Below are 14,950 nucleotides of genomic sequence, written 5' to 3'. Positions count from 1 at the left end.
CGGGGGCTGGGGGGCGGCTGGGTTTTTCTTTCCCCGCGTGTCTCCCGCCGCTCCGTGGCCCGTTTGCCTCGTGTTTGGCAGCGTGGGGAGCGGGCGGTGGCGGGAGGGTTCCCTCCGGCCCGGCGTCCCCAGGCCGGTCAAGGTGTCCGCGGGTTGCGGCGAAGGCGGGGATGAGCTCCCCGGCAGGTAGACTGCAGTGCTGATGGTTTCCAAAAAAACAAACCCAAAGCCCTCGGTTTCTGTTAATTTCAGACGTGTTTTGAGGCCGTGTGTTTTGATGTGCGGTGCGTTTGCACAATCCCGTTAGCTCTGCATGTGGCTGCTGGTTTTCCAGCTTTTATGGCACCAAATAGCTTCCTTGGAAGTAATTTTTTATTTTGCATTTGTGTCTGCTTCCTCGTTGTGTATTGCATTATGCAAACCCAGGTAGGAAGTACGGTATAAAAATGAAGACTCTAGGAGTGCTGAACGCTACCACATTTTTTAAAGTACTTGTAACAGGAAGCAGGATAAAGCTTGGCATAAATCTTCTTGACCTGGTAAAACACTACAGAAACTATTTATTGCATAACTGTGATCAAACAGGGGCTCTTTTTTAACTGCTTGTATGACAACAAGAGCAAGGCTTTGGGTGAAAGTGATGCCTGCAGAAATGTCAGTATCAAAGCTAGCGAGGAGCTGCTCTGACAGTCCTGGACCTGTGCTGGGCCCAACCGAGACGGTGCTTGGCAGCAGCCTGTGGAGCCACAGCCTAGTATGAGTGAGCTATCCTTTAAAAGCTGCGGAGCTGAATCAAGGTTCAGGTTTGTTTCCAGCAGCAGCTCTTAAGTTCGGAGCGTTTTCATCAGGGACTCGAGCAAAATGCTGGATGTGTTTTGTTTTTCTTCTTCATAAATTCGGCAACTGCATGCTTGTTTGACTTGACCGTTTCTGTGTGCTTGGATTCTCAAAAAACAGGTTGAAGTTGCTAAATGAACATGCTTGCCTTTCATATAGATTGTGAAATTGGAGTGCTGTAAAAGCTGAGAAATTGGCATAAAACTCTTGCACAAAGATTGTTTTATAACGCAGAATCCTTAATTCAGATATTTTAAATTAATCCTTAAATGAGAAATACCCATTACTTTTTTTTTTTTTTAAACAATATTACTGGTTTCCTCCCTCCCCCTGAGAGTGATACATTAATTTTTTAATACTTTGCATCACTGTATTTTTGATACATACAGTTTTATCTGCATGAGCCCTTCTGGTCCTTTTAAATGCCTCTCAACTGTACTTTGAAAATGTTAGTGGAAAAGTAATAACTTACTTTGGACTTAAAAAAGAAATACTCCACATTAAAGTCCACGTTACTTTATATTGACAGGTATCAGGACTTGAAATGACATAGAAAAGTCTTCAAAGTGCTGACTGCGAAATGAACTCCTTCCACTTGATGCTGAAAGGAGGTACTGTTTTCAATTGATTTGAATACTGTTGAGATCGCTTCTTTCAAGGTGGTTTGGATGTGCTCATTGCCTCCAGTTTGACGTGAGGTGGAAGTGGGTGGATAGGTAGCTCTTCACTGTGCTAGAATCAACCACTGGTGACCGGTTAGATCTGTAGAGCTACAGGTATCCATTTTTTTTTTTTCCCCCCCTCCTCCTATGCTTTGGTGAAAATTGAGGCAGTACCTGTAACAAACGCTTTTGTTCAGATTCAGATTTAGAGCGGTTAATACTTTGTCTCAAAGTCGAACTGGAATTTAGCTTATAAAGATTTAACTATTGCAGGCTTCTTTGTGACTATTCTTTGATTTCTGTGACTTCATTTTGACGTAGATTCAACAGAAAGTCTTGGATAATGGATTTTCCTTAAAGGTATGACTTTTCTGTAGTCCTGCAACTTGCAGGATTGTCTGGAAAGGAGGCATTTAAGGACTAAAGTTTGTGGTCATCACTTCAGTGTCGGAATACCACAGTGGATAAGCAGATCCGCTTCTAAAGGGTGCTTGTGCATCATTTTGTGTGACTCAGCATTCATGCATGCCCCTGTAAAATGATCAGCTGCATTTTGTTTATATATTAAGTGTGTTAGGCAGGAAAATTGGGACGTCAGGAAAGTGGTAGAGTGGAAAGAAAGTATAGTCTGTTAGAAAATTTGTCTTGCTTTGCTGTCGTGGTTTAACCCCGGTAGGCAGCTTAACAGCTTACTGCTATTGACAGGAGTAAGCACAACAAGGAACAAGTTGTGGACTGCATGAATTGTGGTGGGTTGAATCTTGTCTTGGTGGTTGTACTTTGGACCTAGTGGCCATGCGTGGGTTTGGTTCTCCACACCCTCCCCCCCATTTCAATTAAACTGTATTAAAATTTTACTTAAAAAGTTAATGCGGTTCTTTCATGTAGGTATGCCACTAAATTGGGGCACTCTACACCTCTATGCTGTTATGTTGTTTGCAGAGATGATAATGAGTTGCCTTTGAACCACAATTTCTGTGTTGTTCTTTATGGCTCAAAGGCTAAGGATCTGTTGGTCGCCCTTGCTGTAATGAGTCCCCATAGACAGTGATCAATACTGAAAGCCACTTAAATTTACAGCGATGTGCTGATATGTAATTGAGGGGCTACTGTTTTGAGCACTTTTTCATTGTGTTGGCCTTTGCAAGGATCTGTCATGTCTGCATGTTTATAAATTATTTAGAAGTAAAATCTTTTAAAAATTGGAGACAGAAAATTTGGAAAACAAAGATAGTTACATGTTTTGCACCACTTCCTGAAGGGCAAGTTTGCTAATTCCACTGCATGCGGACTTAGGGACCCAGTATGTCTCTAAACCTGTTCTTATGGCATTTAAAGTTGGCAGCGTGCCTAAGGCAAATAAAATGGCAAGTTCTGTGAAGCAAGACATCCTGCAAAGAACAAAATGTCAGTACCTTAAATTAGGTCCACATGTTTTCTATTTCTGTTTTCAGTAATTTTAGAAGTTTGAAGGAGCAGTAGTAAGTTGTATTTTAACTATGGGAAGATAAATATTAGGAAAGTAACTTGGAAACCAAACCTTTTCTTTTTTAGTAGCTCAAACCACAAATGTGATTGGTTGGTGGTGTGGGGTTTTGTTTGTTGTTGTTGGGTGTTTTTTTTCCTTATTTCTTAAAAGACTTCACGTACATTTTTTTCCTTTGAGCCCAGCAAGCTTTGAGCTGAAACAGTTTTACAGTTTTCCAAACTAAGTATGTAGGCAGTGTCGTCAGTGAAATTGCCATTCTCTCTACATAAGTGAGATTTTTGAGCTTCTGTGGTTGTATCACAGGGGCATTTCATATTGCTGAGACTGGGATAGAAGGCACTACAAGGCTAAAGTTGTTAGGTATGTGAACAAACATCTGCTTTTTAAATAAAGTTTGCTGTTTCACATTTGTGGATTTTGGGTAGTGTTTCTCTGTATATTCTGCTTAAGAAAAAGCATAAAAACCTTGTGTGGTCACTTGAAGCTGTACTGGCCAGAATAGAAATGCTCCATATACTGTGAGGTATTGCAACTACAAAAGCTAGAGGCTTCTTTCGTTCTTTCCAGAGTTTTTAAGCTTTACCGCTGCAATATTTGAAGGCGGTGTGTGTGTGAATTTTGAAAGAATAGAAATTTAAAAGAGCTTTAGCATACAATATTAGAAAGACATCCACCCTTGGTACTGGAGACCGGTAATGGGTGCAAAATGTAAAGCTTAACCTGTTGGATTGCTTAGTTATTCTTATCTTGCTCTAAATTTAAGTATTCTTTGTTTCCTTTTAGTGGTTAAATCTGTCTTACAAAGTGGCTACTTATGTCTGGTTTTGTTGCTTGCTTGACACCTGTGTAACGTTATCTAGTTTTTGACAGAAACTTCATTTTCCAAAGGTGTTTGCCAGAATTCTTGGTCAATCTTTACTGCAAGTTTTGTTGTTGCTCTTTTGCTTTAAATCATCTCTCTAGTGTAGGCAGAGGGATACTCTTGCTTTTACATTTAGGATGTCTGTAGAAAATTTGGTTTTGTATGTGTACGCTGCTGTCCAAATGATGTGTTTTGTAAAATCCTTTTTTCCCCTTCTCCACTCCCCTTCTCCACTCTTTACAGGTCAACTGAAATTCCAAGAATGATGGTCAGCTCACTGGCAAGTTACAGGAAAACCACATACAAGGCAACTAAATAAAGACTATGGTATGAGTGCTTTGTCAGATAAACTGTCCAAAAGACGTACATACTTGGAGGCTGTTATATTAAAGTGTTGAACTCTGCTCTGTGTGTCCCTCCCTACTCCCCAACACTTCTGCATATGAAATGTTTCAAAAGAAGGAGCTGGTGTGGCTTATTTGTCACTAAAGTGAACTACATAGGATATAAAAGTAAGTCAAGGCCATGTGTGTTTTTCAGGGAATACAATCTCTTCTTCCAGCCATTTCTAGCTGGGTAGAAGACAAATATTAACTAGGACCTGTGCAATGAATGATTTGCAATGGACTGCTATGTGGGAAACCAGATTGCTTTAGAGTGAGAGGGAGCAGCATGCAAAATAGTCAGGAACTGAGGAAAGGCAAGACAGCCAAATGGAGACTTTAACCTACAAGGAGCTGTCAGAAGGGAAAGGTGTTAAGTGTTTGCCAGCTGGCTGATAGTAGGAGGCTTGGGAAGGGCTCTGATGACATCTTGCCAAGAAAAAGCAGGCGCATCTGAGAGGGGAGCAGGACTTGGTTAAGATTTAGAGGTTTCATGGAAACCACTTGCGGGCCATGAGAGCAGTGGGTATCTGTTCAGTCATGTCTCTGTTGGAGAAAGCTGCAAAGAAGGCCTGAGGTGTGAAGTGAAGCTACAATTCTTGAACACTTTGTTTTGTGTCTGACCACAGCAATTCATATTAGCTGCGGTTTCCACACATGTTTGGCTTTAGACGCCAGTTTAAGTGCCAGGTCACACTGGAGTTTCAGCGTGCTTTTCCTCCTACAAAGAGCTACAAGTTCAGCTGCTCTTAAAAGCAGTGCTGCCTCAACTGTACAAGAACAGTTCAAAGAACGAAACCTCCTACATCTCTGTGATTGTGTCTCTCGTAAACGTGTGGGAAGAGGAATAGCTTAATCAAGCTTGGTTTCTAAATTATACAGTATAGCTTAAATCACTGTGTGCTAGCATAACTTGTCTGTCCTAGAGGATTGGTGGGTTTTTTGGTTTTGGGGGGTTTTTTTTTTGGCTTAACTATGCTGGCAAAAGAAAATTACACTTTATGCAAGAGTTATTCCAGTAGAAAGCTGAAAACTGAGCAGCCTTCTGTGGAGGCCAACAGTTGCTGTAGTTGAAGTCTTCAAAGGCTGAGGCTAAATTACCAAACCCATTTTTTCCCTCCCCAAGATGACTAATGCTTCTCCTGATTTTTTTAAGGAGTAATGCAGGGTACAGAGGACAGTGCAGCTTGAACACTCTTACCACACTAATGGAAAAAACCTCTTCTTTGCAGCAAAAGATGACATCTACATTTTTGCTCATTGGTCATGTCATTCTACTGATACCTCTGTCCAGTGCTGGTAAGTTAAATATGTTGTTGAAATTACCATTTTAAAAAAGAAAACCTGCAAGAGAGGAGTTGTGTGTATTTAGTAGAAAAGAGTTACTGAGAGCAAATAGTGGATTTGGGGTTTGGTTTTTCTTCAGCATATTGAAGATATGCTGAATGCCTCTTCTTGGATTGAAGTTGCACTGGGGATGGAATGGACAAATTGACATAAATATCTTTAAATCTAGCTACGTAAATTTAGGGTACTGAGGCTTTGATTAGCCTCTCCCTGATTCCTATGAAGAAAGTCCGAAGAGATTGGCTTCCTTGACTTAAAGTTAGCTGTTGAATGCCTTCTTTAAGAGACATGCTGTAGCTCTAGTCCTGAAAGCAGTAGGGCTCAGTTTCCTTTACAACTAATTAGTAATATTTTTAATGGTAGATCTAATTTTTTCAGTAAAGTTTAGGACTACATAAATTAATGATGCTTGTCTTGCTGCTCTTGGCATAAGCAGTCTAATATTAATGTCTCTGAATTAGTTTAAGCTCCATAGGGACCTACTTGGAAATCTTTAAATTGGGTGATAGGAAGGTGGTGGGACTGCAAAGATTTCTGAAGACTTTTTTTATTTGGAAATTGAGTACATTAGCTTTGTATTTATACAGTCATTCAGCAAGATTTGTAAAATCAGTTCAGTCAGATGTTTTGCAGTTTCATAGGAATTCAGTGTGGCACATGTATGCAAAAGTTTGGAAGCTTTTAAAATCTGTTTTATAGCCAAATGGCCTGCTCTGTTTCTGCTAAACTGATATTCTCCAAGTAGTTTTCGCTTGCAGATTTAGGTTCTTGATGACTTCTTGCAGTATCTGTCCTTCTTTCTCTGGTATTTTTTTGGCTGATGTTTAAAAAACTGCTTGCTAGGCTGCATGATTGTGTCTTGTCAACTTGTTACACAGCCATAATTATAGAAATTCTGTTTATGCTCGCCTTTCATGTGATGTTCAGAATAATGTTATTAATTTAAAGGGCCTTCTGGATAAAGATGACAGAAATTGCAAATGTAGTAAGTATAATACATTATAGTCAAGACTTCTTAATCTAAATACTGCGCCTGTCCAGATCTCCTTTGTATTACGACGTGTTGGTTCACAGACTACTTTGATGTGTTGAGGTCTTGATCTCATTCCACACTGTCTTGTGCTTCAGGTCAAAAAACATCTTTCCATCCCCCCCCCCTTTTTTTTTTTCGTAATTTGTTTTTGGCCCCACAGTCATAATGGCCAGAGTACTGTGAGGAGCTCTGCCCTGCTACTGTTTGCACCATGCTTTTCATAGATAGTATCTACATTAAGAATCTGGTAATTCTGCAAAAGTACTAACATGCTCAAATAACAAGGACACGACAGGTGAGTTGTGAAGCTTGTGTTGCCTGGTGAATCCCATGCATCTTCTTACACCCTGGTTTGCACAGAGGCTGTTGGACTTATGTGCTCGTTGCTGACTACCTTAATAGAGGGAAGTTGTGGCTTAAGCTTTGTAAAATGTGTCGTTTAGATCGTCAACCAGAAGGTGCTAAACAAACAAAAAATGGTAGCCTTGCGATGTTTTAATGGTAAATTGTTACAGAAAGTTTATTTTCTAATTCTGTGTAACTTGGAATGGATATTAATACTTCTAAAACATATACAGATTAAAAGCATTCATATTTTTTCTTTTTTTTTAATAGAAGAATGCGTTATTTGTGATTACTTTGTGCTTGTTGGAGAGCCTACAGTTATTAGTTGCCCAGTAATTACATTGCCAGTGCTTCACTCTGATTACAATCTGACGTGGTATAAAAATGGTAGTGCTACACCAGTAACCACAGAGAGAGACGCCAGGGTCCATCAGCGAGGGGGCTTGCTTTGGTTTATTCCTGCAACGCTGGAAGATTCTGGACTTTATGAATGTGATGTAAGGTAAGGAAGGGAGGAGGGAAACAACTGGGTTGCTAATGCTTACAAGTGTGATAATATATTTGTGGAACTTGAGTGTACAGAATTTTTTGTTCTAGGTAGAGAGCTTAGATTAGTTAAAAGCATTGTTTTGACCATGCTTTTTGTTTCTGTGTGCAGCCTTTTTTTTTTTTTTTCTTCTTCCACACATGTAGCATTGCAAAAGTGGTTCATACAGAAGACTCTCTTTTTTGTTTCTGTGTGCAGCTTTTTTTTTTTTTTCTTCTTCCACACATGTAGCATTGCAAAAGTGGTTCATACAGAAGACTCTCTATCTTAAAGCATGATAATACTAACAATGGTCTGTGTGGTTTGTTCATTTGTTTTGTTTGTTTGTTTTGGATGAAGTGTAAGGGCACAGGGAAGAGTCTTAACTGCTTCAGCTTCTCCTGTGTTCAAATTGCTGTTTGATACTGACAGATCAGAAGAACATTTGGGTTTCTTCATTGGATGTGGTTTAATGGAAGCAGGATCTAAGAGGAGCAAACTCTGCATGTTATGCAGTATCACCACATACAGACTTTCTGGAGAGCTTAGCAACTTTTTGGGAATCCTTTTAGAAATTTACAAATTAAAAGGCAGAAAACGATTCTTATGTTTTATTTTAAAACATTACCAAATGTTACTGGTCAAAAATGAGAATGAATGTGAAGAGCAAAGCAATGCACTAGACAGCTTTAGAGACAGTGAAAGTAATGCATCCCCAGTACTGCTCAAAAGATCTGAGTGCACAGAGAAGAAGAAAAAAGGAATAGATTCTTTTCACCTCTTTGGTACTTTAAAGCTCTTGCCATATTTACAGCTCAGATTAGTGCACTGGACTTCACCACTTCAGGTGGTCAAATCTTATTTATAATGACTGAAATTCAGTGTGCTGAACAGGAAATTAATTTTGGGAAGGCACACAGAAATTGTTCTTTTCCTCATGGTCTTGCCACAGCACACTGAGAACAGCCAATGCAGACTTTTTGGGTGACCCAAAACTTGTTTTAGTAGTGTGTAGTTATGTGTACTGGTGTGCATACAGTACACCCATTATGCTGAAGGCATTTGGGTTGTGAATGTAGTAACAGTGATCAGCAAAAACATCCAGTGTAGGCACAGGTCGCAGGCTTTTGCACCTTCCTGCTCCAGAGTTGATAATGAAGCTAAAATTGGAAGTCAGAAGAAATGTAATCCTTTTAAAGCTACCGAGTTAAATAATTTTAATTTAGTCTTTCCTGCTATGTTTCTAGTTACTCTAGCTATGAGATGTGTTCCCATGGGCACCTCACATCCCTGGCTTGCATAATGTCAGCAGGACAAAAAAACTTGCTGAAGTTCAGTTGTGTTAACTGTAGGCTACATTTTGTGCATCAGTCACTTAAACCTTAATTACAGAGCTTGTCAAGGTGCAGTATATAGAAGTTGAAGCCAGGACTGTCAAAACATGCAGTTCACTCTTCTGAAAACTTCTCCCTTAGCATGGCATAGAGAAATGAAGAGTTGAGCAATGAATTAATAGAGAGTATTCCTGTATTTTTGGCATAGGCTTCTGGTTTCTAGTGCCATCTCTCCTCTGCAGAGCTACTGTACCACAGGTTCTTGTGAGCTCTTGGACTGAAGTGGTTTCACATTTATATTGCACCTTGATGTATATGTATTCAAAAGCTGTCTCTCTTCTGCTAAGAGTTACAGCCTGTTTTTCTTGATACATCCCTCCAAGGAACGCTGAGATGAACCTGTCTTCTCCTGTTCATTTGGCACTGAGGGTGTTCCACTGCAGATACGTTTTGGGTTACCCTGCACTACTGTGTGTTGGCAAACGTAGCGCTGAAAATGGCAAGGCTGGGTTGGTGCTGTGGGCTCTGTAGAGTGTCAGCTCTGAGAAGTCCTAGCATCCCCTCTGGTGCTTCCAGAGCAGACTCCACTTCTGCTCACAACACAAAATCAGAGCTTATTCCCATCTCTTGGTCTGGAACAGGGGGTGAGGAGCTGAGGGTGGTGTTTAAGAGCTAGGGAGGCTGCAGCAGGGGTGTTAGAGGCAAGGCTGGTGGAGATGCTGAAGTCCCTCTCCGTAAACTCCTTGACTTGCTGGAAACAAGGAACCTTATTGTTAATGACCTGACTTGTCTGCTGTTCTAATTACAGGAGCCTTAACCACTCGGACCAAAAAACTATACATTTAACAGTTTTTAAGAACGATAACGGTTTGTGTTTTAATGGAAAAATGAAGTTTGAACAAAAAGTAACGAGCACAAATACTGGAAAGATTGTATGCCCTGATCTAGAACACTTTAAAGATGAAGACAATCAGCCTGAAGTACACTGGTATAAGGTATTGTGCACGTGTATTTCAGATATACAAGATAGGAAATATTCTATTTAAAATGTGTTATGAAGTAACTGTGCAAAGCAGCTTTTGGAAGGGAAGGTTTATTTTCTCTACAGTTTGAGTAAGGCGTCTATCTTGCTACACTGTTGAGGAGGTGTAAGGAGGTATGGGAGGCATATTTTAAAAAAACAGTTGTCCATCTTTGGATCGCAAGTTTTTTCAGTCAAAAACGTGTTTTGGTTTGTTGATTTGTGAAAATCTAGTTTATCCTTTGATTATTTTATGTAGATAAGTTTAAAAACTTGTATGTTTCCTTAAATACAAGGCTCTGCATAATTATTTCAGTTTCGCAGAGTATTAGGCTTGTCCTGTCTGTTGATCATGGTGTGATATTCTTATGCCTCTTACTCTGATTCTGCCAAAATACTCTGTAGACTGTGCAAGCTTAGAAACATGTATTTTGTCCATGTTAAGGTACAATTATAAAGTAGTTCAACTCTTAATTCTGATGCTGGTATTAAAGTAGCTACATGGGCCTGTACGTGTAAAATAACCTTCGTGCTGCACCTATGCATCTTCTTTTGAGATGAAGTGATTCTAAACTGCTTATAGGTCAGGGAAGAGAAGGAAGTTTTTCACTGTATTTGCATTGCCACAGAAATGGTAATACACCCAACAGCACGAGGCACTGCTACAGCAGCTCATTCATCTCAGTGAAGTAGGAAGGCAGGCATGTATTCTCATAAACTCTGCTACATGCGTAATAACTGTTATTACACCTGAGATAGATAACTGTCAAGTTATTAAACGAAGGCAGTGAACTAAAACACAGCATTTGAAAACTTAAAGGATTGGCTGCAGTGATTTTTAAAAAGTGCAAATGGAGCAAGATGTCATCAGACTTCATGTTACAGCGTAGTGATGCTTGGATAAGAACCCACATTGTGGCTTTCAAAAAAATCAGTATTTGGCAAGTATTCTAATAATCAGTAGAGTTCAGTAACTTATTTAATTATCAGATTATTAGTTTTCTTAAATCACAGGTACTTTTGATATATTTAGGAGTGTAAGCCTGGATTTCTTGAAGACAAGCGACTTCTTTTGGCAGAGGGTGCAAACGCTGTCTTCATTCACAATGTAACTGTACAAGACAGAGGAAACTACACGTGCCGTATGGTATACACATATATGGGAAAACAATATAATGTTTCACGAACCATCAGTCTAGAGGTTAAAGGTGAGTGCATTGAGGTTATTCTCTTCTCTTTTTGGCTCTGCTGTAAATATTTGTATGCAGGCATAAGCTATTTGGCATGTTATTTTTCAGCTCTGTGAAATTAGAATTGCAAACCTTCTTTAATTTTTTTCCTGAATGCTAAAATTAAAATAGAGTAATACATGTTGCTACCCTTGAGCATTGCTTCTGAGGAAGAATTGTCATGGGGAAATGGGGTTAGGAATGAGAATTAGAAGGAAGCAGTGGTTACTGGGGTGGGGGTGTGTGCTTTTGCTAAAACAAATAATGCACCATTAAATTAAATCTTAAAAAAGAAAAAAAAAAAAAAAGAGAGGAATTTTTGCTGAGACCATCACAGCAAAACACCTGCTTGTGGCCCTGTTGGTAAACTTGCTTACAAAGTTCACTAGAATCTCAATTGATGGGAAAGGAGATGTGACAAGCTGTATAGATACTATAAAGTTAATAAATCTTCCTCTGGAAAGTATTGGCTTACTGTTGGCACTTGATTGTGCTTTTCTGCATCTAACAGGATGCAGAACTGGCTGGCTCACTCTCCCAGTACTGTCATTTATTGCTGTGATCGTTGTGATTGCATCTTTGTAGGCAACGTTGCTGATGACCTGACCAGTACCATGATAGTAGTCCTATCAGAAAAGTTGGCTGGAGGTAGAGTGTCCATCTTTTTAGATTAAATCAAAATTCTGACTTTAGATAAGTGATACAAGAACAGTGGGTTGTTAGCAGCGAGTCTATATATCATGCAGAATGATACAATTCCAGCCCAGTTTAAGTGTGTGCTTGTTTACTCTTTTACTTAAATACATATTCACCTGATCTAGGAGGTGGTTGATACAATCCCTCTTTCTCTTCCTTATCCATCTCTCTGACAAAGTTAATCGCAGTTTTTGGTTTTGTGTTTTCTGGTTTTGTATTACTTTTGTATCAACTGCCAGTAAATTTGAGATTTTTTTTTTTTTATTTTTTTTAAAAGTTAATTTTAAGGTAAGCTGAAGCCTTTTGTTAACTTGGAAGCTAAAATAGAATAATTTGGATAGAGTACAGCAAATCTCATGAGATATTTTCTGTTGTAAATTTGAAACTGGTAGTAAGTATGGAGCTACAACAGTACCAAACAATAAAACAAAACCATTGTAAAACTATCAGTTGAAGTAAGTTGTGGAACTCTTCTTGCCTGAAGAATTTATTTTTCTCTTTGTTTCTGTTAGAAGGACCACTGCGGATGAGACCAGAGTTTATTTATCCGAAGAACAATACAATTGAAGTAGAACTTGGTAAGTAGTTACTATTTAAGAAGTCATTAACATTCAGTAAAACAAATAAGCTCTCGGTCTTTCTGAAGTAACACGTGAACAGTTCCACTGACTTCAGCAAGAGTGGGAGATAGGCACGTGGATTGAGGATATCTGGAAGACAGATGATAGAACATGATTCCCGCAAGTAATTTGCGGGGGGAATAACTGTGTGCCTAAGACTAGTCTCTCTTGAGTGGCAGTGTCTGGTGGGATGCATATATTTTTTTTATTTTATTATTGCCATCTGTCCTTTGTACCACTTCTCAGTGTCTATGTCTTGACATATCCTCGGTATCTGTGGAAATACGGTTACATATATGTAACATGTTAGAGTAGTTACCAGCTGACCAGTTCAGTAGTTTTTCCTCCTCCTGTATGTTTCCTGTCTCCCTTCCCTCTCCACAACCTGGATTTTATTCCTCGTTCTAGGGTATTAAAAGGTTTCAGATACTGATCTTTTGTGAAACAGTGAGCTGCTAGTTGATGGATATCCCAGGTATTGTTTATCTTAGAAATTTCTTAAACAAGAGATTCTGGATGTAAGGAATAACTTTCTCCCAGTGAGGACAGTCAGGCAGTGCAGCAGGCTCTCCAGAGAAGTTGTGCAGTCTCCATCCTTGGAGGTTTCGGAACCCGACTGGCTAAAGCTCTGAGCAGCCTGGTCTGACCTCAGAGCTGGCCCTGCTTTGAGCAGGAAAGTGGACTAGAGACCTCCCAGAGTCCCTTCCAACCTCAATTACTCTGTGATTCTATGAGCCAAGTATATGGTATGCAAGTCTTTTTCTAGGGCAAACCTATACATGTTTAGATTGCACCATATATCGGATAGAATTGTGTTCTGCTGATGTAGCCCAGAAGAAAGAGTTTTGGAGCTGCTTGAACTGTTAATTTTTTTCTTGTTTTGCACCAAGGAGAACTGTTTCAAACAAAGTATTTGATTAAAAAGGGCATTAACTGATTTTGGAGAAGTGTGATTGGCTATTTACTAGAATTTCCTAGTACAGGATCTAAGCTGTTTTGTAATCTTTTGAGGAAGGATTATTACCAGTTAGGCCATTAGAGAATCTCTGAGGAAAGGTTGTGTTGGGGCACTGGCATCACATGGGAGCTGGGGCCAGAGCATTGTGGATTATTCTTATGTACGTCACATTGATGGTAGTCCCGCATAACACGGCTACTTCTGCTGCTGCTTTTTCTGACATTGAGCTTGTAAATACTGCATATATCAGGTGTTCTTTTCTCATGTTGAGGCTTCACGCTTCTTTTCACATTATGTGAAACATTTTGTCTGGCCCAAATTCTAACTTTGAGTATATGGTGTTAAACTAAAGTGAACAGTACTGAAATACTGGTGGGTTTTGTAGTTTGGGGCTTTTTTGTTGTAGTTGTTTTGGTTTTGTTTTGCTTTTTTTTTTTTTTTTTCTTTTCTCTTTGACCTCAACAACTTGTGAAAGATATCTCATTCAAAAGTTGCCAGGTTCTGGTGAGGATCAGTAGATTTTGACCAGAATAATGAATGAGCTTTAATAGAAATTATGTTCCTCCAAAGTCCAGAAGGCTTTGTTTTAAACAGTGGGAATATTCAGGATCTGACACAAACAGTATGTTCTTATAGACTTACAGTCCTGCAGGCTTCAGATGGTTATCTAATTCTGTTGGAAGTATTCAGAAGTGGCTCAGCAGCCTCTTCTTTTCTGGTAATTACATCTTCTCTGGCTTCATTACAATTCCATGCCTGAAAAGCTTTATTTGTGCTCTTCCACTAATAAAGAAATTTGTTCACCAGATCTTAGATTGAAATAGGGAGACTTGCCACAGTCACTTTTTTTACCTCACACAACCCTAATCTTTGTGTGTAAACTTTCCTTTTCCTTTGTTATTGTAACTGTGGAAGAAATGAAGTAATATTACGGTGGGGCTTCCATATACTGCATCTCCCACCCATTAAAATATCATGTAAATCTTGTCCCCAGTTCTGACTGGTAATTAGTTATGACTTCCCATTTAATTCAGAAAAATTCTTACCAATGCAACCTCTACTCAGAAGGAGTCTGATCTGCATAGGCCCTTAAAAGGCTCTTTAATTTATTGAAGACATCCTTTAGGATTTTCTTAATCCTTGATAGCACTTGCTGAGAAAATGGAGAATAGAGCAATTATTAGTCCAGGGGCTGCCTGTGACTCTCAGCCTATATTAAGATGTGTTATGCGACAACTTGTTTAGACTCCTTATTTTAGAATAGCATTTGGTCCATATTTGTTATGGCTTGGACACTGTATTGATGAAAAGTTGCTGATGTATTATCGGGTGCCTTAGACCAGCTAAGATAAACAAATCCAGCTTTGATGCCTTACAGACATTAGGAAAGCAGTCATGCATGAGACTAAAAGGAGACACAAAGCCTTCACCCACAAGTGGGTTTATTGTGGCTACTGAACAACTACAAACGATTCCCTACTATGGGGGGACCCTTTAAAGGAAGTTGGTGATTTTGTTTTGTTTTTTTTTTTTTTAAAAAGGCACTGCCATTCTGTATTGGGTTTGCATGGCAAGGTTTTGGTAGCGGGGGGGGGGGGGGCCACAGGG

The 14,950-nt window shown here is 39.4% G+C and overlaps 1 protein-coding gene and 1 long non-coding RNA gene across 3 annotated transcripts in view; one reads left to right on the top strand and one right to left on the bottom strand.

Annotated features, from left to right (window-relative positions):
- LOC109279375 overlaps positions 1-14,196 on the bottom strand; it is a 23,084-nt gene extending 8,888 nt beyond the window's left edge. Inside the window, exons 1-2 of the long non-coding RNA XR_002086138.1 lie at positions 14,186-14,196; positions 10,506-10,519 (exon numbers count right to left, since the gene is read on the bottom strand). This is a non-coding gene — a long non-coding RNA (uncharacterized LOC109279375). The remainder of the gene's footprint in view (positions 1-10,505; positions 10,520-14,185) is intronic.
- Positions 1,371-14,950, top strand: part of LOC103896288 (interleukin-1 receptor type 1) — a 26,836-nt gene continuing 13,256 nt past the window's right edge. Inside the window, exons 1-7 of one of the 2 annotated variants that reach the window (XM_009276122.2) lie at positions 1,371-1,448; positions 4,094-4,177; positions 5,466-5,532; positions 7,229-7,460; positions 9,627-9,813; positions 10,873-11,047; positions 12,277-12,342. In XM_009276122.2, the coding sequence (XP_009274397.1) occupies positions 4,175-4,177; positions 5,466-5,532; positions 7,229-7,460; positions 9,627-9,813; positions 10,873-11,047; positions 12,277-12,342 (730 nt within the window). In that variant the 5' untranslated portion in view covers positions 1,371-1,448; positions 4,094-4,174. Of the gene's footprint in view, positions 1,449-4,093; positions 4,178-5,441; positions 5,533-7,228; positions 7,461-9,626; positions 9,814-10,872; positions 11,048-12,276; positions 12,343-14,950 lie in introns of those variants that run through there. The other variant, XM_009276121.1, reaches the window with a different exon arrangement.

Source organism: Aptenodytes forsteri, unplaced genomic scaffold (genome assembly GCF_000699145.1).
Source record: "Aptenodytes forsteri isolate BGI_AS27 unplaced genomic scaffold, ASM69914v1 Scaffold96, whole genome shotgun sequence".
In the NCBI taxonomy this organism is placed as follows: Eukaryota; Metazoa; Chordata; class Aves; order Sphenisciformes; family Spheniscidae; genus Aptenodytes; species Aptenodytes forsteri.
The sequence above is the reverse complement of the archived record's forward strand: the minus strand, read 5'-3'. Positions and strand labels throughout refer to the sequence as shown.